The 22,741-nt window shown below is 39.7% G+C and overlaps 2 protein-coding genes across 2 annotated transcripts in view; one reads left to right on the top strand and one right to left on the bottom strand.

Annotated features, from left to right (window-relative positions):
• The window catches only part of LOC143018147 (uncharacterized), a 28,895-nt gene extending 26,332 nt beyond the window's left edge, over window positions 1–2,563 (top strand). The window contains exon 6 of the mRNA XM_076173283.1: window positions 425–2,563. Coding sequence (XP_076029398.1) covers window positions 425–643 — 219 coding nt within the window. The 3' untranslated portion in view covers window positions 644–2,563. The remainder of the gene's footprint in view (window positions 1–424) is intronic.
• Pex6 (peroxisomal biogenesis factor 6) overlaps window positions 1,839–22,741 on the bottom strand; it is a 44,711-nt gene continuing 23,808 nt past the window's right edge. The window contains exons 9-12 of the mRNA XM_076173279.1: window positions 15,863–15,979; window positions 15,620–15,697; window positions 15,317–15,456; window positions 1,839–6,777 (exon numbers count right to left, since the gene is read on the bottom strand). Coding sequence (XP_076029394.1) covers window positions 6,641–6,777; window positions 15,317–15,456; window positions 15,620–15,697; window positions 15,863–15,979 — 472 coding nt within the window. The 3' untranslated portion in view covers window positions 1,839–6,640. The remainder of the gene's footprint in view (window positions 6,778–15,316; window positions 15,457–15,619; window positions 15,698–15,862; window positions 15,980–22,741) is intronic.

Below are 22,741 nucleotides of genomic sequence, written 5' to 3'. Positions count from 1 at the left end.
CTTCCCTATAAATACAAAAAGGCACTTCCTGGATGTTGAGATCCACGTAGTTTTTCCTTTTTCTTTGGAACACCAGTTCTCGCCGTCCATTTGGTGAAAGTGTGTGTGTGTGTGTGTGTATATATATATATATATATATATATATATATATATATATATATATATATATATATATATATATATATATGTATATATATGTAATATATATATAAAAACATGACAGAAATAACAGTTCTGAAATTTCAAGCAATTGTAGTGCAAAACAACTGTGGCCATGGAGAAATGTGACTACTACCACAACAATGACATCCATCTTTACAACACTGACATCCACAACAGTGTCTTATATGCTCATAGCTATGTAACATTAACACACTTATCCATTTCCAACCCCTCATGTCTTCCTGCTTATCCTTTCTTGCAGAAGAATGTGGGCAAGCAGGCAATACATCCTCTGGTTCAGAAGTACGGAGCAATGGTTCATGCCATGCAGTGCATGGTTCGAACTGAACCCATCATTTGCCTCAAGAGGGACCTCACCAACAACGCTCAGCGCTACGGCCTCGATCCCGAGAAGGACAAGGGTCTGATTGAACTGGTGACTGTCTTCGGGGATGCCAACAGCGACCCCATCTTCATCTAAGAAGATCAAGAACAGCCAATGGGATTGCCCAGAAATTCTGGATCAAGTACCAACACCTTGGCACACTGGAGGCTGCAGGCAGGGGGAGGGGGGTAACTACCACAAGCATCTTTTTCCCTTGCTTTGCATTGTGATATGTGGCAGCTATGATGGCATATGAACCCAACGAGCAACTTTACTTTTTTTATTTTAACTGAATTTGGATGACAGAGGCTCACAGTCTTATGTAAGCATTAAAACTGAGATAGTATTCAGTATATTGTCAGCAATAACCATCACTTCTATCTTGGAGACAATATCACACCAAAGAGGAGTTATAGAAGTGATCAAGGAGAAATTTAGGAAAGCAGCACAATGGTGGGGATAGTAAAGACTAAAAGAGTTCACCATTCTTTTTTGAGTAAAGATTAGTCTCCAATCATAAAATATGGCTGAATAACTTGGCCCACAGGGATGTTACTAAAATCCCTAAAAAGAAAATGAATACATAAAACGTGCAGTCAATACTCCATACACAGAGAAACAGAGAGAGAGAAAGAGGGGGGGAGAAGATGTCAAGAAGGGATCCTGAAATGAATAATGCCTAGAGCTATACGAGTAGTTATAAGGCTTCAAAGAAGGCAGAAAATAAAAGAGGAATAAAAAATACCAAAAATATGTTATAATCCCATGACTTCATAGCTTGACACATTTCAGAATTACTTTTGTTCTTACATATCACCATAGATTCATACCAGCACATACTAAAATCAGATATACATACCTATATACATACATAAATACATACATACATACAAGCAGACCTCTGATATAATACACACATATGGCACATGTATAAAGATGTATACCTAATTATATGTTTTAAAATATGTACAAATGCAAAGAAATACTGGTGTACATAAGCCTGGACATGGATATATTTAAATGTATGTGCAGACTGTATATACATTAGAATGGAAGAATGTGAATACAAAATACAAACACACACACTTACATATATACACACACACGTGCACACACACAGGAACAGCCTATAAGAAGGGATAGTCCAATCAAAGACTATAAACAATTTATGGCTAATTCTGCTCAGTGGGAACAAGGATACAAAGCCCCATGTGCATGGCTGTTATCTAGTACATTACAATGAAGTAAAAACCCATGCACACATAACACACACACACACATAACTAGGTAGATAAGTATATATATATATATATATATATATATATATATATATATATATATATATATATATATATATATATATATATATATACAGTCATGAATGTATGCATATACATGTATACAAACAAGATTATATGGACATAATTATTCTAATATTTAGGTTTATGTATGATTTTGGAACTATCATGTACATATGCATCCACACAAACACATAAACACACATATTTACACACATATACACATAATCAAATATGTATATGTATATTTATATATGTGTGTATATATATATATATATATATATATATATATATTGTCCATATTATGCAGAAATGAACATTTGACATGTATCTTTGCATATATACATGTAAGTTGTATGTATTTGTATGTATGTATTCATAAGTATGCATGTATCTATGTATATATGCATGCATGCATATATATACCATATATGCATGCATATACATATGTACATGTTTTTGCAGGTATGCTGACATATTGATATTTATGCATAGCCAAGATACCTTCACAAATGCATAAAGAAATCCTTGAATAAATGTATAACACACAGAACATTACTGCCAATCCCTGCTCTTGTCCTCTGCCACAAGCCGCCACATAACCACCACTTTCTCTAGTGCATGGGAAGCACAAATTCATTATCACATGTTAATCATGGTACTATTAGAGTAGCTCCTCATGACCTGGTGTATTATTCAATAAAAATGTTCCTATGAAGCTGGATTTTATTAGAAACCACAGTGAAGGCACATTAGACAATGATCACCCTTCATCTTCCTCAACTCCTACATCACCCTCAACTTGGACTACCCAAGATTCTTGGTCCTAAAATTTACCAATAATGAACAGAAAACAAAGAAATATCCTGTAAGTATATGATGAATTTGAAGACAAATGCAGAACACCCAATGATATGTGGTCCCAAAGAGATACCCTAGCAATGGAATAAGAATCAAGAAATCAGTATGAACTCAGTAAGTCAAACCCTTAACAACCCTGGCACACAACCTATTTCAAACTACAGTATACAGAACATTTAACACAACTATGATGATCCCCTTGAAACTTCTACAATCATAACTGTCCCCTTTCACTTTGTATAATAGAATTAGACGTGTGCACCTCCAATTCACAGGTATATTTCCCTCCTTTATCTATATTTTGACACGGCCTGAAGGGATTTCTTCCCATTTTCTCTTTTCTGCATGAGGGGAGAGAGAGGGGGGTTGCCCATTAAATGAAGCAGACTTGCTGTGGATGTGCTGTCTTGCTGCATTGCTTCTGACCCAGGGCAGTTGGCGAGATGCAGGTATGACCCGTCATCCAGAAGGAGCCAAGAAAAGAGGGAGGAAGGGATAGTGAATGGGAGTGGAGTATGTTGGGATGAAATCGGTGGGAGTGGATTTATTTCTTTGACTTTGGCTACCTCCCTTGTAAGGGGCAAAAAGCCTTTGGTAGATGTATGTATGTACACTATCTACCCATTTATTTACCAAAAGGCTTCTTCCCCCATATAAGGGAGGTAGGTGCCCAAGGCATGCATCCACCCCCACTCCCATCCACTACCGAGTTCAATAGCAATGCAGCAAGACACAGCACATCCACAGCAGGGCCCCACTGCTTCATTTACATGGTGGCCCTCCATCTTGATCCCCTCAAGTGAAAATAGAGATGAAGGGACATCATTTCAGGCCACATCAATTTGTAGTCCATTCTCAATCGTTCTTCATTCATATCTCTTTTCTTCTCCTTTCCTTGCTTAACAAAAATCCATTTTACTCAAGGCCACCTCCACCCCATTTATCTATCTCATTCATTCTCAGTCTTCCCCTGAAGTTCACTCCATCCACACATTTTGCTAGTCCTTCCTCACTCATTCTTTATATATGCCAGTCATCCTGGTATTTTTTGACCAGCCCTATCTGCCAGCTCTCTTTCAACCCCCACTCTCCTCTTCACCTCTTTATTTCTCACTCTATCCATCCTTGTAATCCCCACCATAGTTCTCAAACACATTTATATTTCTTCTTTCTGTCTTCCTCAAATTCCAGGTCTCTGCCCCATACAATGTTCTAGCCACAATCACCCCTTCATATAATCTTCTCTTTGCACTCCCTTACATACATTAAACAATTTCACCATCCCACTGTAACTACACCCTTTGTCAGACATTCCAATGACAACCTTCCACTTCAGGTGCACTCCCATCTTTCATCTCTCAATAATCTTTGTACCTCCTCTTCTGTTACAGTAATTTCATTCTCCCCTCACATCATACCTATTCTTCTGATATCACCCATTGTCAAAATAAGATCTTCTCAATCCTCCTCTAAATTCAACAATTCTTTGAAGTTCTCTATTTATCTTCCACTTACCTCCTCCACTTCAGTGTTTGAGAAACATGACAGAGTGATAAATGTAAAGGTGAGGCAGAGCATGGGGGGTGGAAAGAGCTTTGTCGAATAAGATACGTCAAAGAGTGCTGTGATGGTCTGGGCATATGGAAAGAATGTGAAGCCAGATAAGCAAAAAAGTGTGTGGAAAACAGAGGTGGATGGGATAAACTTGTGAGGAAGACTGAGAACAATGTGGATGAATGGGGTAAAGGGGGCCATTGGATACATACATACATACATATCTGTATACTATGGTCCTCCTCCCACTTATAAGGGAGGTAGCCAGCCAAGGCACTCCCCCACTACCCATTCCATTCCCATCTACCACCCATTGTTTCCCTCTCATCTTAGCTCCTCATGAATGGTTATCCCTGTCTCTTGCTAACTGCCCGAGTCAGAGGCAATGCAGCAAGACACAGTACATCCACAGCAGGGCCACTTCATTTACACAGCAACCTTCCCTCCTCATCCCCTCATGCAGGAAATAGGGAAGATGGGGAGAAATCCCTTCAGGCTGTGTCAATATATCATCCATACACAACCAATCTTTACTCATACCTATTTCCTTTCCTATACATATATATGCACTTTCTATACATACATATACATTTACCAAAGTCCCTTTCCCCATTACAAGTCAGGGTGACACAGCCAAAGCATACTCCCATCCTTCACCTATCCCACACACATCTGTTGTCTTTTTTGTCTTGCACTGAATGCAAGAAATCTGTCAAGCAAGCAAAGATACAAAATAATAATAATTATTGCCTCAAGTTTCACTGAATGAAAAACCTGCACACCCACAGCAGCAAGTAACAGTCCTTGGGCCATCCTGTATATCTCTGCAAAGAAGCTTTGGACTCCTGTTTGCATCACACTGGTGTGGGACTGTTCCTATGTCACCAGCTAAAGTAGTGATAGTAGCAAGTTCTAGCTAAGTGTGAAAAGGTGTAAGATGCTAAGATGGGAGAGGAAATGAATGGGTTTTGGTGGATATGGGATGGGTGTAGGGTATGTATTTACCTAGTTGTATTTTACGGGATGGGAGCTATGCTCGTTGTGACCAGTTTTCGTATCTCTCCACATCCAGTTTATTCTTGAAATCTCTGTTCAGTTTGTTCCAGACATTGATCACTTTGTGTGGAAAGCTATTTTTTTCAGGTCTCTTCTGTAATTGTCATTCTTCAGTTTCTTTTTGTGTCCTCTTGTTTCTCTTTTGTCCCATTTTAATAGGTCATCTCTATTGAGAACTTCCATCCCTTTCATAATTCTGAAAATGGTCAACAAATTGCCTCTCTCCCTTCTCTGCTCTAGTGTATTCTTTGATCTGTATACCACCCTTATAAGGAGGAACAGCTCCTTTGACATATACAGTACGTACAATATTTTATGTGAGGATCAATAAAGAATAATAATTGAAATATTTTTTCCTTTATTCAGCACACACAGATTCAAAATATAATTTTGCAGTACAATGATATACAATCTTGGCAACAAATTAAAAAGTAGTAATACTACTCAAAAAAATCTCAGGACAAAGAGAAACACACAAGTTTTATCCCAGAAAGTGAACAAAAAGACAGGTCACACATGGTCCAGAGATCAAGTACCTACCCCTTGGGTCTGCACCTCCAAATAGGGGGTGAAGGAGTTGCCAGGTTATGGAAATGGGCAGCAGAAAGATAACTCTCTCTACTGTCTATCTTGTAGGACAATCACAAGCAGGTATCTATCACTGGTCTCTTAATTAGGTACCTGAAAATAGTAGCCCTGCAAGGTAGATGTCAGAGAAAATCAATTCTCTGCTGCCCATCTTCAAAACCCATCAAAACCTATCAAAACCCTCACCTTCCTAAGGTACATCTCTATGAGGCCAGGCACATGTGGGGGGGTGTTCAGGCAAAATGTTCTTCTCATACTCCATAAACCATTTGGAATGGATGAGGATGGAAATTATCATATAATGAAGTGGTGGGCACAAACAAGCTCTGGCTGTTAGGCCCTGCTGTGGAGGTGCTGTATCTTGCTATATTAATGTGCTGAGATGGGAGGGATGCTTAATGACTTTTCATGTTTATGTAGTGGGTGTGTGCTTGGACTTGGTAATCCCTTACAAGAGGGGAAAGGCCCTTTGGTATGTACGAATATAATGTGTTCATCTAAGAATTCACTTTATTAGCTGACCACTTCATTAACTTTTTCTTTATACAAAATGAATATTTTTCCCTGCTCTTGGATAATACAAAAAAAAAAAAAAAATAAATAAATAAATAAATAACAATAATAATAATAAAAAAATAATAATAATATATAAATAGATAAATAAATAAATAAAGAATAATAATAAATAAATAAATAAAATAAATAAATAAAATAAAACATTGTCTATGCGTATGACTCAGGTATTGAATGACTCTTTTATTAATTTGTACCTTCTTAATTCCTCTGGGGACACCGAGGGCAAAAGCTGTCTTTGAGCAACCTGGAAGTCTTCATCCTCTACTTCCAATTTCATATCTTCTTCTGTCATATTACCTGAGAGACACAAAGTAATTATTTAGTGATGTAAACTTTTATTCTCCCCCTGTGGTGAGGGTGAGAGAGGCACCCTGTCAACATATTCCCAAATATATCATGGAAGGCAAAATGGGACAGAGCGAAAGACCTAGGGATCACCCTCAGGTTTGGGTGAAGGACTCATCAGAACCCTTGTAACTGAGTTACTGAATATCCATGGATGCAGTGTGGATGAAAGCAAAGGGGAAGAGAAGAAACTGGTAGTATGTTTGTGAAAGGAAAGAAGGATAAGAACATAAGAATGTAGGGGACCATAAGGTCTACACAAGGCAGTTCCATGTCCATTATCACCTGTCATCCTCATCGATAAAGTTGTATAACTGTTTCTTAAAACAACCAATAGTTTCAGTGCTCACTATGTGGTTACTAAGTCTATTCAATTCATTGACCACTCTATTAGGAAACCAGTTCTTGCCTATTTCCTTCTTAAATCTAAATTTGTCCAATTTAAATCCATTACTTTGAGTCCTACTCTGTTGTTTTAATATGATGACTTTGTTTGCATCACCATTTTTAAAGCCTTTAATGCACTTGAACACCTCTATTAGATCACCTGTAAGGTAAAATTCTGAGCCCATGGTCATTCTCCTCTGTACAGATTCTAGTGAATTAATATCCATTCTATGGGATGGAGACCAAAACTGTACCGCATAGTCAAGGATGGATCTAACTAATGCCAGATAGAGTTTGATAATTACCTCTACACTTCTATGCATGACAATCCTAGCAATGAAACCTAATGATCTGTTAGCTCTATTCCTGGTACTAATGCATTGTTTCCTGGATTTAAGGTCAGGACTCACTAGAACTCCCAAGTCTCTCTGGCACTCAGTTTTCTCTAAAAATGTGTTATCTAAGTTATATTTGCATTCAGGGTTATGTAACCCAACATTTAACCCCTTCCATACGGTGCCGCACACGTAGGTGTCATGGACTTGGATCTCGGTGGCAGCAGCCAATGCCAGCCGTACGACGTGTCGTAATAATACTCGCATCATAAAATATAGTCACCGCTTATATCGATCGTTCTCTCTTCACCCGTGAATTTTGATAACCATAGAAAATGCGATTACAAAAGAATTGGAAAGAATGTCATTATGGAGGGGCGACTACAATAAATATAATCAAGACGCCGATATGGCAGCCTCGCGAATACACTCGCTCCCCATGACGCCTACGTGTGCGGCACCGTATGGAAGGGGTTAACATACTGCACTTTGAGATATTAAAGTCCATTTACTATTTTACTGACCATGTGAACAAATTGTTAACATCTTCCTGCAGAATCTGGGCATCTTCTAACCTAATATGGTGTCCTATTTTAGTGTCATCTGCAAACTTACTAACATTACTAATCCTATTGTCCAAGTTGTTTATATACATACATACATATACCAAAGCTTTTTCCCCCTTACAAGGGAGGTAGCCAAAAAGGAAAAGGCATAAAATCATTCCCACCCATTCCATCCCTGAATACACTCCACACCCCTCCACCCTCCCTCTCATCTTAGCACCTCCTGGATGACGGGTCATCCCTGCACCTTGTCCACTGCCCTGGGTCAGAAGCAGTGTTGCAAGACATAGCACATCCACAGCAAGGCTGCTTCATTAAATCAGCAACCCCCCCTCTCCATCCTCCCATGCATAAAGGAGAAGACGGGGAGAAATCCCTTCAGGCTGCGTCAAAATTTGCTCACACACACTACCTCACCCCCCATCCCCCTGCCCATTCCACCTCATGCATCACAGCATCATCCATATACAACCATTCTCCATTCACCCCTGTCTTCTGTCCTCTCCCATCCTTCCTTAACAGACACTCCCCTCTTCACCCCATCCATCCACCTTATCCTAGGATGTCCCCTCATGTTCACTCCCTCCACATCTGCCTTCCATACCTCTTTCACTAGTCTTTCTTCACTCATTCTTTCCATGTGTCCAAACCATCCTAATACTCTTTCATCAACCCTATCTCCCAACCCCCTTTGCACCCCTGTTCTCCTCCTCACCTCCTCATTTCTCACTCTATCTAGCCTAGTAAACCCCATCATACTTCTCAGACACCTCATCTCAAACACATTCAAACTCCTCTCTTCCTTTCTTATGTTCCATGTTTCTGCCCCATATAGTGCTGTTGGTACAATCACTCCTTCATACAGTCTCCTCTAAGCATCCATTCCCAAATGTCTATTCCTCATTACACTTTTTAATCCACCAAGGCATTTACGTGCTTCTCTCAATCTACATTCTACCTCCACCTTCACTCCACCTTTTTCTGCCACATTTGCACCCAAGTATCTAAAACTATCCACTTACTCCAGTCGCTCTCCCTTAATGCTCACTTCCAGTCTACTGCCACTTTCACCCCTTGTACATCTCATCACCTTACTTTTACCCACATTTATCTTCAGCTTTCTTCTATCACACACTCTCCCAAACTCTGTCACCAACTTCCTCAATCCCTTCTCCAATCCTGCCACAAGTGCAGTGTTGTCCGCAAACAACAGCTGGCTCACCTCCCACTTTTCTCCATTTTCTTTAACCATCTCCAATCCCTGACCCACTACCCTTGCATTTACCTCTCGCACCACCCCATCCATGTATAAGTTGAACAACCAGGGTGACATAAAGCATCCTTGACAAAGTCCCACCTTTACCTCGAACCACTCGCTCTCTCCATTTTTAATCCTAACATAAGCTCTACTACTCTCATAAAAACTCTTGACAGCTCCTAGAAGCTTTCCTCCTATCCCGTATATCCGCAAAACCTCCCACAGTGCCTTTCTGTCTACCCTGTCGTAAGCCTTTTCCAGGTCCATAAAGGCCCAAAAAACATCCTTCCCCTTTCCTATAGCTTTCTCACATATCTGTCTTACCACAAAAATCTGATCTACACAACCTCTACCCGATCTAAATCCACACTGTTCCTCACCAATTACTCCCTCTGTTCCTCTCCTAATCCTCTCAATCAAGATCCTCCCATAAGCTTTCCCAACTACACTTAACAAGCTAATCCCTCTGAAACTACTACATTCACACTTGTCCCCTTTTCCCTTGTAAAGTGGAACTATACAGGCACTCCTCCAGTCCTCCGGCACTCTACCCTCTCTCCAGCAAACATTAAATAACCTCACCAGCCAGTCCACCATCACTGTACCTCCATTTTTTAGACATTCTGCATGGCATCCATCCAGACCAGGTGCCTTACCTGCTTTCATCATCTTAACAACTGCCTTCACTTCATCTTTCCTTATTTCTCCTCCATTTTCCTCACTCATCACTCTCATTTTCTTAGCATTTCCCACTGCAACTATCTTTCCCTCCCTATCCTCCTTCACATTTAGCAACTCCCTAAAATATTCTGCCCATCTTCCCCTTACTGCCTTCTCTTCCATTATCATCTCTCCATCTGCACCTTTTACTATTTCTTCTCTACTTGATTCGCCTCTTCCTCTCTTAATTTCTTTCCAAAGCATCTTTTTATTACTTTCAAAATTTTCTGTCATACTCTTACCCCATTTCACATCTGCTCTCCTCTTTGCCTCCTTTACCTTTTGCTTTACTTCACTTTTCTTTTCTTTGTACCTCTCATTTGACTCCTTCATCCTATTTTGTATCCAATCTGTGAAAGCTCACTTCTTCTCTTCTACAACCTTCTTTGTTTCCTCATCCCACCATTCATTACCCTTTCTCCTATTTCCTCCTGTCCTTCTTGTTCCACACACCATCTTTGCACACTTTGTGACTCCCTCCTTGAACCATCCCCATTCCTCCTCCACACCTAGCTCTACTCTATCTTTCACTCCCTCCCACTCCTCCTTCAGCTTCTTCTTGTACTCCTTCTCCTTTTCCTTTTCATTTAAAGAGTTCACTCTAAGCACCTCCCTACCTTTTGTCCCTTTCCTCTTCCTCCATCTATCCTCCACTCTCAACTTACCTTCCACCAAAAAATGATCTGGTATTCCCCCACCCTCTCCCCTTAGCACATGAACATCCTTAACTCTTCCTATCATAATCCTATTTACCACTACATAGTCCATTAACGCTCTATCTACCACCCTTCCCTCCACCACCCTCTCCCATGTGTACTTATGCTTGACTTTCTTCCGAAACACTGTATTTGCTATTATCAACTCTCTTTCTAGACACATTTCCACCATCATCTCTCCACTACAATTCTTTCCTGGAACTCCACATTTCCCAACCATAATGAATAATAACAGACCCAAAACTGAACCCTGGGGAATTCCACTAGAAACATTTTCCCATTTAGATTTTACATTATTGTGACCCACTGTTTTCTGTCACTGATCCAAGCTCTAATACATTTAAACATTTTTCCTCCTATGCCATAGACTTTGACTTTATTTAGTAGTCTCTGGGGGGGCACCTTGTCAACCACTTTGCTAAAGTCAAGGTGAATAACATCGTAACTATCATTGCTATCTGATGCCTTGTAGACATTAGTGTAATAAGATAGAAGGCTAGTCACACATGACTTACACTTGGAGAACCCATGCTGTGAGTCATGAATCAAATTATGTTTCTCAATGTGATCTCTGATTCTATTAACTATTATTGATTCAAGAGAAACTGATGTCAAACTGATTGAATTGTTGTTGCATATGGATGATTTATCTCTCTTTATGAAAACAAGAACAAAATTTGCCTGCCCCAAGAAATAGGCACAAAACCAGTGTCTATTGACTTATTAAATATTTGTTAACTGATTGTAGATTTCAAATTTACAGCCTTTAACTCTTTAACCGGGAAGGACAAGTAAATTTGTCTTCACCCAATTTTTCTTTTTCAGGGTGCAACAAGTAAACTCATCCAAACGTGTTTCAAAAATAGACACAGACGAGTATAATCATTGCATTAGGGCCCTTCTTAGTTGTCAATGAGTATACTTGGTGAATTGTATGTCTGGTAGCTGTCTCTTCTGCCTTGAGATGCATTTGCTAGTGATAGGGCATCAGTCAAATGAAGCAGACTCATTGCTTTTGTGCACATACACTCACTCTTTTTTTTTTTTTCTATGAATTATACCCAGATACATACATATGTATGTATGTATGAATTATACCCAGATATCAAGCTCAGAAGATGAGAATGAATATGAAGCTTCAATTAGAAGCTTGGATACATCAGATGAAAGTGCAAGTTCATCTGATGATGGCTATTCTCTGTCAAGTGAGGAGGAGGAGGATTTATGACATTGGTGTCGACATGATGTGTCAGAATAAAACATGCTTCCCATTCACTGGAAATCCTGGATTACCAATTGTAAAACAAGACATAAAAAAAGAGTAAAATGAGTGTGTAATTTCCCTTTATTTTTTATTCTAAAGTTGGGAAAAGACTATAAAAAAAGGAAGATGAGTTATCTCATTTTTGCCGGAAATGGTACCTTCAAAATAAAATTTCAAGTAAAATATTTGTAATAGATAAAAATAAAAGTTATTTCCATAATCAGTATGAAAAATACTATAAAAAAGTTGTCTTAAAATGAAATGTTTCTTAAAAAAAAAAAAAAGTTGCCAGGTAAGGGGTTAAGCAGTCTCAGAAAAATTTCATCTGGCCCTGCAGATTCTGTAGCTTTAAGTATATCAATCTGTTTGACTACTTCTACCTTACTAATGCTGATGTCAATAGTCTACTTTCTTCATCCCCACTGAAAATTGGATTGCAGTTAGGTACCCTATCTAACATATCCTTTGTAAACACCAAGACAAAATATTTGTTAAATGCCTCACTCATTTTTTTCTCCTATTCTCTCATAACATCTTTGTAATTTCTAATTGGACCTTCCTTTCCTTATTTTTTCTGTAGAGATGGAAGAAGCCCTTTGGGTTGGATCTCGCTTGTCTGGCAACTTTAATTTCTTTTGTCACATTTTGCTGTATGCGTGTTCTTTTAAACCAGTCTTGCCATATCATTATATTTAGATCAAAGGTGTTTCCCCATTTTTTATTCTGGCATAAAGTTGTCTTTTTATTCTGATCTCATCATTCCTTGAGAATATTACTATTCTTCTGTATTGCCTTGAGGGGATAGGTTTATTTTATGCATTAGTATTATTATACGCAGGATGTGTTGGCTTGAAGTGAAACTGCAATACCTCCTGCAGTGCCTTCCTGTCCACTTTATCATAAGCCTTCTCCAAATACATAAGGGCCCAAAAAATATCCTTACCTTTGGCCAAAGCCTTCTCACAAATCTATCTTACCATAAAAATCTTACTACACACCCTATACCACTCCTAAACCCACACTGCTCTTTACCAATTACTTCCTCTGTTCCTTTCCTAATCCACTCAAAACCCTCCCATAAACATTCCCAACTACACTCAACTGACTGAACACTCTAAAACTACTACAATCACATTTGTCCCCTTTTCCTTTGTAAAACAGAGCTATACAGACACTCCTTCAGTCCTCCAGCATTCTTCTCTCTCTTAGACACACATCTAAAGATCAGCACTTCCCATCCATAAGGTTTTGTTTTTACTAACTCTCATCACTGAAACATCTTTTCATATATTCTCATTAATACCAAATCTATCTGTACTGAGCATGTAACTTGATTACCTCTCCCCTCCTCCCTCAAATTTAACTGTTCTGTTTTGCCTGTGTTCATTTCCAGATATATGTCTATTTTTATTTATAGACCAAGGATTTTTCTCCCATATATGGGAGGTAGCCAGTCAAGACATGCACCACTCCCATCCACTACCTTTGTTTCCCTCTCGTCTTAGCTCCTTGTGGATGAGGGGTCATCCCTGTCTCCTATCCACTGTCCCAGTCTGAAGCAATACAACAAAATACAGTACATCCACAGCAAGGTTGGTTCACATACATGGTGCCCCTCCCACCTAATATGTAGAGTACACATTTATATAACACATGTAACTGCAGTGATAAAAAATGGGAGCCTACATGAGGTGGTCCTACAAGGAAGACACTGAAGAGACTCATTTATCCTGCTCCTTCTCTTCAAATCCCATCAATACCACCACTTCTATATGGAGGTGCAGCCCCAAGGGACTGGTGCTCAGTCTGTGGACCAGTCCCTAGTTCTCTATCAGTTTTGACTACTTTTCCTCTACTTTTTCTTAAATACAGAGAGTTGGCAACTCTTGACTGTTTTTTCTTCTTCCTTCCATCAACCAATGATACTGAAATTGACCTACAGTATTACAATGTTTCTTCCTAAAGAACCCTTGAGGAGCTCAAGGATTTGCTGACACACTGTTGGACTGATGGCTTCCAGTCAGTAAAAATTGGGGCAACAGTCAATATAAACTGCATGAAACTATGGGACATATAAGTAATAAATAATACTTATAGGAGATAATAAGCCTAATAATAAGACAAGAACCACTGACAGGTACCTGTTTGTGCAAGTCCTGCAAGACAGACAGTAGACATATCCATTTTCAAAACCTGTCAACCCCCTCACTTTCATCAGGAAGTGTAGCCCTGAGGGGTTGACACTTGGTCACTGGATTGAGCCCAAGATCTTTTTCTATCAACTTCAATTGTAGTTCTTACACCTTTTCAAACATAGAGAGTTGACAACAAGTGACTGCTCCCATCCACCTACTACTTTCAGCTGGTGTCATAGAAACTGCTCCACAACAATACAACACTGACAACAATCCAAAGTGTCCTAGAAATGCTTTGTGGGAGGGCCCAAAGAGTATTGCCAGGCAATGCGCAGCTGTGGGTTTTCAACTCGGTGAAACTCAAGGCAAAAATGTGTTTGAGATGAAATCCCTGAGAAGTATGGTAGGGATTACTAGGCTGGATTGAGTGAGAAATGAGGAGGTGAGAAGGAGAGTGAGGGTGGAAAGGGAATTGGGAGATAGGGTTAATGAAAGAGTATTGGGATGGTTTGGACACTTGGAAAGAATGAGTGAATAAAGTTTAGTAAAATAGGTGTGGAAGGAGTGAATATGAGGGGAGGTCCTAGGATGAGATGGATAGATGGGGTAAAAGGGGCATTACGAAAGAGAGGAATGTCTGTTAAGGTAGGACAGGAGAGGATAGAAGATAGGGGTGAATGGAAAAGGGTTGTGTATGGATGATGCTGTGATGCATGATAGGTTGGGGGATGGGGGTTGAGGGAGTATGTATGAGAAAGAAATTGATGCAGCCCGAAGGGATTTTTCCCTGTCTTCTCCTTTTCTGCATGAGGGGGCGGAGATGGGGGGGTCGCCGAATTAATGAAGAAGCCTTGCTGTGGATGTGCTGTGTCTTACAACACTGCTTCTGATCCAGGGCAGTGAACAGGATGCAGGGATGCCCGTCATCCATGAGGAGCCAAGAAAAGAGAGGGAGGGAGGGGTGGTGAACAGCACTCGAATATCTGGGGTTGAAATGGGTAGGAGTGAATTTATGATTTTGACTTTGGCTACCTCCCTTGTAAGGTGGGAAAAAGCTGTTAGTATATATATGTATAAAACAAGACAAAATGAATATATGTATCAACTTACCATTTTCTATGGCAAGTATGGCTCGTTGTGTGGCAGCATAAAGGGCATCAGTGCAAAATGCATAGAAGTCAGCACCAGTCAATGTCAAAGGGAGGCTTTTAGTAACCTTCTTCAAGTTCACATTGGATGAAATTGGCATTCTGAAAAATAAAGAAATATCAGATACCTAGTCTCTGCATATTCTATGAGCTATAATTCTCTTTATGAATACCTTAAATAAATTATATAATCTGAATGCATAGCAAACTGTTTTTAAAATATCATCATCATAAAATAAATATTATCAACTGAAAGTTAACTCACTTTGAAGTAACAGCTTCCATGATCTTCATCTGTCCAGCCTTATCCTCACAAACTCCAAGAAAGACCATCTTTTCAAACCTAAAATAGGTAACAATTATCATTTTCCAAAATTCATTCTAAAGGATTTCTTTTTCTTTTTCAAAGTAAGAATAAAATAAAAATCATGCTTCTATAATATTTAATAGTCTAAGACTCAATATTTCTTCAACTAAAAGTTAAGTATTTCAAGAAAGTAGATCATACCGGCCAGGCCTAAGGAGGGCAGGATCAATGAGATCTGGACGATTAGTAGCCCCAAGAACAAACACATCAGCTTCTGAAGATACACCATCTAGTTCCGCTAATAGCTGAGATACAATTCTAGAAAAATTAATGATTACAAATTAAGTACTCATACTACTCTTACCCTCCACCTGCCCACCCCATCCACTCACCTGTTACTCATAAAGCAAGGCATGGAAAGAGAACATCTTCATTTTTCTCACTCCCATCACATATCCCTTTCACTCCCTCCCACTTAATGCAAGCAAGGATTGTACCTAATCATACATCACCTCTGGTGCACCCCTATCATAGAAGAACTTGTCACATTAGTCTATACATTCTTCTCCAATTCTTTCTCACCAACAAACACATGTTCAACATCGTGACCATGAATTCTTTAGGCTTCATTCACCCAATCCAGGAGGTTGAGGATTGCTTGTTCCTGGTTCCAGGGACAAAAACCACACTGACAGACTTGGCACGGCAATGCTAGAGATGAAACAATGGAGATAGATCATACACTTGTCTATACTTACATACACAAGGTACAACCTCAATAGTCATTCCATTGTAACAACTCCACCATACATTAAGCATTCCACATGATAATTGAACCAATTCAGGTATCTTTCATCTCTTTTCATGCTACTTGGATCTCCTCTTTTGCTATGACCTCATCATCATCCTCTCCCATCATGGTCATTCTCCTAGATTTCCCACTGCTATAAATGATAAGCATATACAAGTAGCATATCTATACTTTGCATGAATGTTTGGTAAATGACACCTAGAAGCTAAAACAAAATATTTCCTTCAATTTGCCCCCATTAATTGAAGATACCAGGCTGTTTTTATTTTTACTCTGCCCAAACATCTATCTGCAAAAAAACTGTCGCCAACACCATTTTCCGTTAATGATGTAGTGAACTGTATTGATGACCATGGCAGACTCACCACAAATGGAATATTTCTTGGAGAGAAATAATGAAAATTCTTAAACTTTGAGCAAAATTAATTAGTCAGAATCAGTTGATCTCACAGGGGATCACCTTGAGGATTGATAGATCAAACCTGCGTCACAAGGGTAAATGTTTGAACCCACATACAGAGACATTAGCAATGGGAATTATTCTGCTTCAGACTCTGAACATTGTGAAGATGACAACAAAAACAAAGGGGAAAATGATGTGTTGTTGATCAAGTGAATGCACAAGATGCACACAACTTCCTGGTTCATACCTTTTACTGTCTTTAATGTCCAAGGCTCTATTCAGTCTGGCAGAACCTCATGATTCAGTAAAACTTGGATAACTGTGACCCTGGCAACCACGTTTGTTTACATTATTCTCATGATGATACATACATCATGTAGGTCTAGACTACATGTACATCATGTAGTAGGCCTAGGCCTAATGACATACAAGTGCACAACCACGAACATGATGAAGCTATGGTATTAGGGTTGGGTCCATATAAATGTACTTGTACTTGTACTTGGACTTGAGTACAGATTTTCATGTACTTGTACTAGGAGTTTAAAAATTCAATGGTACTTTTGGGCTTAATTGTACTTGTATTTAGACCAAAGTACTTGAAATATTCCAGGTACATTCAAGTACAATTAAGTACATTCTATCTAATTAAGAGTTATGTACTGTATATAGATTCTAGTGAACTCTGTAATGATACTATTGAGTAAATGCACTTGTCTATAATTTTTAGTTATAAAACTACTGGGTATATAATTAATATAAAACAAGGGACAAGGTTTAATACCTTCATATTTACCTATACATTCTGCATCAAATTTAGTTTTATAGCTGATATGAGAAATATATGGATATGTGCATCTGCAGCATTGGGAATATTACTTATTCAAGTTATTAAGTATATGTTCTTCTTTTGCAAATTCTGTGATAAAAGCAGTAATAGGCTAAAATAGAAGTAAAATTTCTATTTACTTTCCTATATCAAATCCCACTTTTTAACAGTATTTACCTAATTGTTGTATAGAGGAAAGAAGCAATGCTCATTGGGTCTTGCCTCCAATTCTCTAATTTTCTAACATACCTAGACTCAAATTCATATACAGTTCCAACTTAATCTACATCCTAAATTTCCAATTATCATATTTAGATTTGACCTCATGTATTGTTTGAGCTTGGGCTATATAATTTTCAAAGCTATTCCACATATTTATGCATCTACATGTGTATTAGGAAGATTGTCCTCACTCCTCCTTTCCTCTCCTCACCTCCTCTACTGGTTATTCCATGAACTTGCCAATCCATGAAGAGGTCCCATAGGGATACACTTGTGTCATCTAGCTGCATTGGATCAACCAAAGCTTCCTTGATGCCCATGGGTGGCACAAAAGCCTCCTTGAGGAACTCACATGCAGTGCCATCATCAATCCCAGTGATAACTCAACCAGTGCCTTGCCTGACCACTTGAGACAGACAGTGGATTCAAAGAGGAACACATGCCCATACTTGGTGACTCAGTGGCATAAAAATATTTTGTATCTGACTTCCCATGCATCAACTTTGAAATCACACCAATTAGGAGTATGGTTCATGACCTGGTCCATGTATACAAAGACCGGACAGAAAGCCAAAGATTCAGATCACCTTGAAGCATCACACAGTAACCCTGGTTTGCAGCCTCTGTTGCTTTCTCCTCCTGTACCAAGGCAGATCACCTTGGGACATGACTTGAAATGCACAGTCGTCACCTACCTTGCCATTTCTTCCCCTCCCCCTTTTCTTGCCTTCAAATCAGCCTAACAATGTCTAATACCCCATTGTGAATACTCTGGGTTTTTATTATCTGACCATGACGGTCCTTTATAATGCTGCAAGGTTACATAAAAGAAAAAAAATCACAACTTATTTCTCTTCTTGAATCTACTGAATACTTATACAAATTCATTCTTTCCTTCCAGGGTTATTCTACACACATATTGGAATATACCTACTTACACAGAAACATGGAACATAAGAGAGGAAGAGAGGAGGAGTTTGAATGTGTTTGAGATGAAATGCCTGAGAAGTATAGTTGGGGTTACTAGGTTGGAGGTGAGGAGAGCAGGTGTGGAAAGGGGAGTTGGGACATAGGGTTGATGAAGAGTATTAGGATGGTTTATGGAACATGGAAAGAACGAGTGAAGAAAGATCAAAAGAGGTTTGGAAGGCAGAGTTGGAGGAAGTGAACAGGAGGGAGTGACCAAGAATGAAATGGATGGATGGGGTAAACGGGGCATTGGGAAAGAGGGGAACGTCTGTTGAGGAAGAGAGTAGACATAAGCTGGGGCTGAGTGGAGAATGGTTGTGTATGAATGATGTTGTGATGCGTGGGAATGAGTGGGGGATGGGGGGTGAGGGAGTACTGAATGTGTGAATGATATTTTGATGCAGTCTGAAGGAATTTTCCCAAATTTTCTTTTTATGCATGAGGGGACGGGGGTTTACCGATCAAATGAAGCAGCCTTGCTATGGATGTGCTATGTCTTACTTCATTGCTTCTGAACTGTCATTCAGGAGGAGCCATGATAAGAGGGAGGGAGGGGGGGTGAATGGCAGTGGAGTATGTGGGGATAGAGTGGGTGGGAGTGGATTTTATGCCTTTGTTTTTTGGCTACCTTCTTTGTATGGGGGAAAAGCCACTGGTATATGTATGTATACTTATTTCTAAATATATATTCTCAATGACAAGACAAGAGTTTAACCTAATTTTTAATTGAACAACAATATCTTTTCATAACAGATATCTTAACTGGATGGTTTTGGGTAGCATATGGCCAATCCAAGCAAATACCAAATACATACATACATATACCAAAGGCTTCTTTCCCCCTTACACAGGAGGTAGCCAAAAATGAAAAGGCATAGAAACCACTCCCACCTATTCTATACCCCACATACTCCACTCCCCTCCACCCTCTTCCCTCCCTCTCACCTTGGCACCTCCTGGATGATGGGTCATCCCTGCATCTTGTCCACTGCCCTGGGTCAGAAGCAGTGTCGCAAGACACAGCACATCCACAGCAAGGCCACTTCATTAATTCGGCGACCCCCCTCTCTGTCCCCCCATGCAGAAAAGGAGATGGGGAAAAATCCCTTCAGGCTGCATCAATTTCTTTCTCATACATACTCCCTCAATGCCATCCCCCAACCCATCATGCATCACAGCATCATCAATACACAACCCTTCTCCATTCACCCCTATCTTCTGTCCTCTCCCATCCTTCCTTGACAGACATTCCTCTCTTTCGTAATGCCCCTTTTACCCCATCCATCCATCTCATCCTAGGACGCCCCCTCATATTCACTCCTCCCACCTCCGCCTTTCACACCTCTTCTACTAATCTTTCATCACTAATTCTTTCCATATGTCCAAACCATCCTAATACTCTTTCATCAACCCTATCTCCCAGCTCCCTCTCCACCCTTGTTCTCCTCCTCAACTCCACATTTCTCATTCAATCTAGCCTAGTAACCCTTATCATACTTCTCAGACATTTCATCTCAAACACATTCAAACTCCTCTCTTTCTCTCTTATGTTCCACGTTTCTGCCCCATACAGTGCTGTTGGCACAATCACTCCTTCATATAACCTCCTCTTAGCATCCATTCCCAAATGTCTATTTCTCATTACAATTTTTAATCCACTGAGGCATTTACTCATTTCTCTCAATCCACATTCTACCTCCATCCCCACTTCTCCCTTTCCTGCCACATTCGCACCCAAGTATCTAAAACTATCCACTTCCTCCAGTCTCTTTCCCTTAATGCTCACTTCCAGCCTGCTGCCACTCTCTCCCCTTGTACATCTCATCACCTTACTTTTACCCACATTTATCTTCAACTTCCTTCTTTCACACACCTTCTCAAACTCTGTCAATAACTTCCTCAATCTCTCCTCTGATCCTGTTACAAGCGCAGTGTCGTCAGCAAACAACAACTGGCTCACCTCCCACTTTTCTCCATTTTCTTTAACCATCTCCAATCCCTGACCCACTACCCTTGCATTCACCTCTCACACCACCCCATCCATGTATAGATTGAACAGCCAGGGCGACATAACACATCCCTGATGAAGTCCCACCTTTACCTCAAACCATTCACTCTCTCCATTTCTAATCCTAACACAAGCTCTACTACTCTCATAAAAACTCTTGACTGCTTTTAACAGCTTTCCTCCTATCACATATATTTGCAATACCTCCCACAGTCCCTTCCTGTCTACCCTGTCGTAAGCCTTTTCCAAATCCATAAAAGCCCAAAAAACATCATTACTTTTTCCTATAGCTTTCTCACATATCTGTCTTACCACAAAAATCTAATCTACACAACCCCTACCCATCCTAAACCTGCACTGTTCCTCACCATTTACTCCCTCTGTTCCTCTCCTAATCCTTTCAATCAAGACCCTCCTATAAGTCTTCCCAACTACATTCAACAAGCTGATCCCTCTGTAACTACTACACTCACACTTGTCCACCTTTCCCTTGTAAAGTGGAACTATGCAGGCACTCCTCCAGTCCTCCAGCACTCTACCCCCTCTTAAACAAACATTAAATTACCTCACCAGCCAGTTCACCATAACTGTACTTCCTTTTTTCAGACATTCTGCATGGCATCCATCCAACCCAACTGCCTTACCTGCTCTCATCATCTTCACAGCTGCTTTCACTTCATCTTTCACTATTTCTCCTCCAATTTCCTCATTCATCACTCACATTTTCTTAGCACTTCCCACTGCAACTACCTTTCCCTCCCTATCCTCCTTCACATTTAGCAACTCCCTAAAATACTCTGCCCACCTTCCTCTCACTGCCTTTTCTTCTGTTATCATCTCTCTATCTGCACCTTTTACCTTTTCTTCTCTACTTGATTCGCCTCCTCTTCCTCTTTTAATTTCTTTCCAAAACATCTTTTAATTACTTTCAAAATTTTCTGTCATACTCTTACCCCATTTCACATCTGCTCTCCTCTTTCCTTCCTTTATCTTATGCTTAACTTCCCTTCTCTTTACTTTGTACCTCTCATACGATTCCCTCGTCCTAATTTGTAGCCAATCTATGAAAGCCTGCTTCTTCTCTTCTACACCCTTCTTTGCTTCCTCATCCCATGACTCACTACCCTTCCTTTTATTTCCTCCTGCCCTCCTTGTTCCACACACCATCTTTGCACACCTTAAGACTCCCTCCTTGAAAACTCCCCATTCCTCCTCCACTCCTAGTTCTACTCTATCCTTCACTCCCTCCCACTCCTCTTTCAGTTTCTTCTTATACTCCTCCTTTTCTTTCTCGTTTAAGCAGTTCACTCTAAGTACCAAATAATGACAAAAATGATGATAATCTTTCAGTGGACGCCTTTGCCTTACTTCAAGCAAAAAAAATGGTGAGTGGAGAATGGTTGTGTGTGGATGATATTGCGATACATGGAAGGGAGCAGGTGGGGGATGGAGGTAAGGGAATATGTGTGACTGACAAAAATAATGACAAAAACAATGATAATCTTTTCAGAGGACATTTTTGGGTTAGCTTACTTCAAGCAAAATCCAATGGCCATCCTCAATAGTAAAAAAAAACACACACACAAATGAAAACATTGAGAATAACATCAAAATAATCATGAAGCTCATTAATATTCATACAATCCCTGATGAAACAGGGCAACCAACTTATGGCCACACTGCACCAACCTTACATTTATTTCTCAATCAGTATTTCACTTTATCATGCATTCCCTTACATATATATATATGCAGAGTCCACTAGGAAAAGGAAAAACACACGTAGTCCGAGCGCTTTCGTGATATATTCACATTATCAAGGAGTACAGAAAGATGAG

Source organism: Oratosquilla oratoria, chromosome 34 (assembly GCF_046742065.1).
Source record: "Oratosquilla oratoria isolate Oo_2021 chromosome 34, ASM4674206v1, whole genome shotgun sequence".
In the NCBI taxonomy this organism is placed as follows: domain Eukaryota; kingdom Metazoa; phylum Arthropoda; class Malacostraca; order Stomatopoda; family Squillidae; genus Oratosquilla; species Oratosquilla oratoria.
This window is presented reverse-complemented; position numbering and strand designations above follow the sequence as displayed.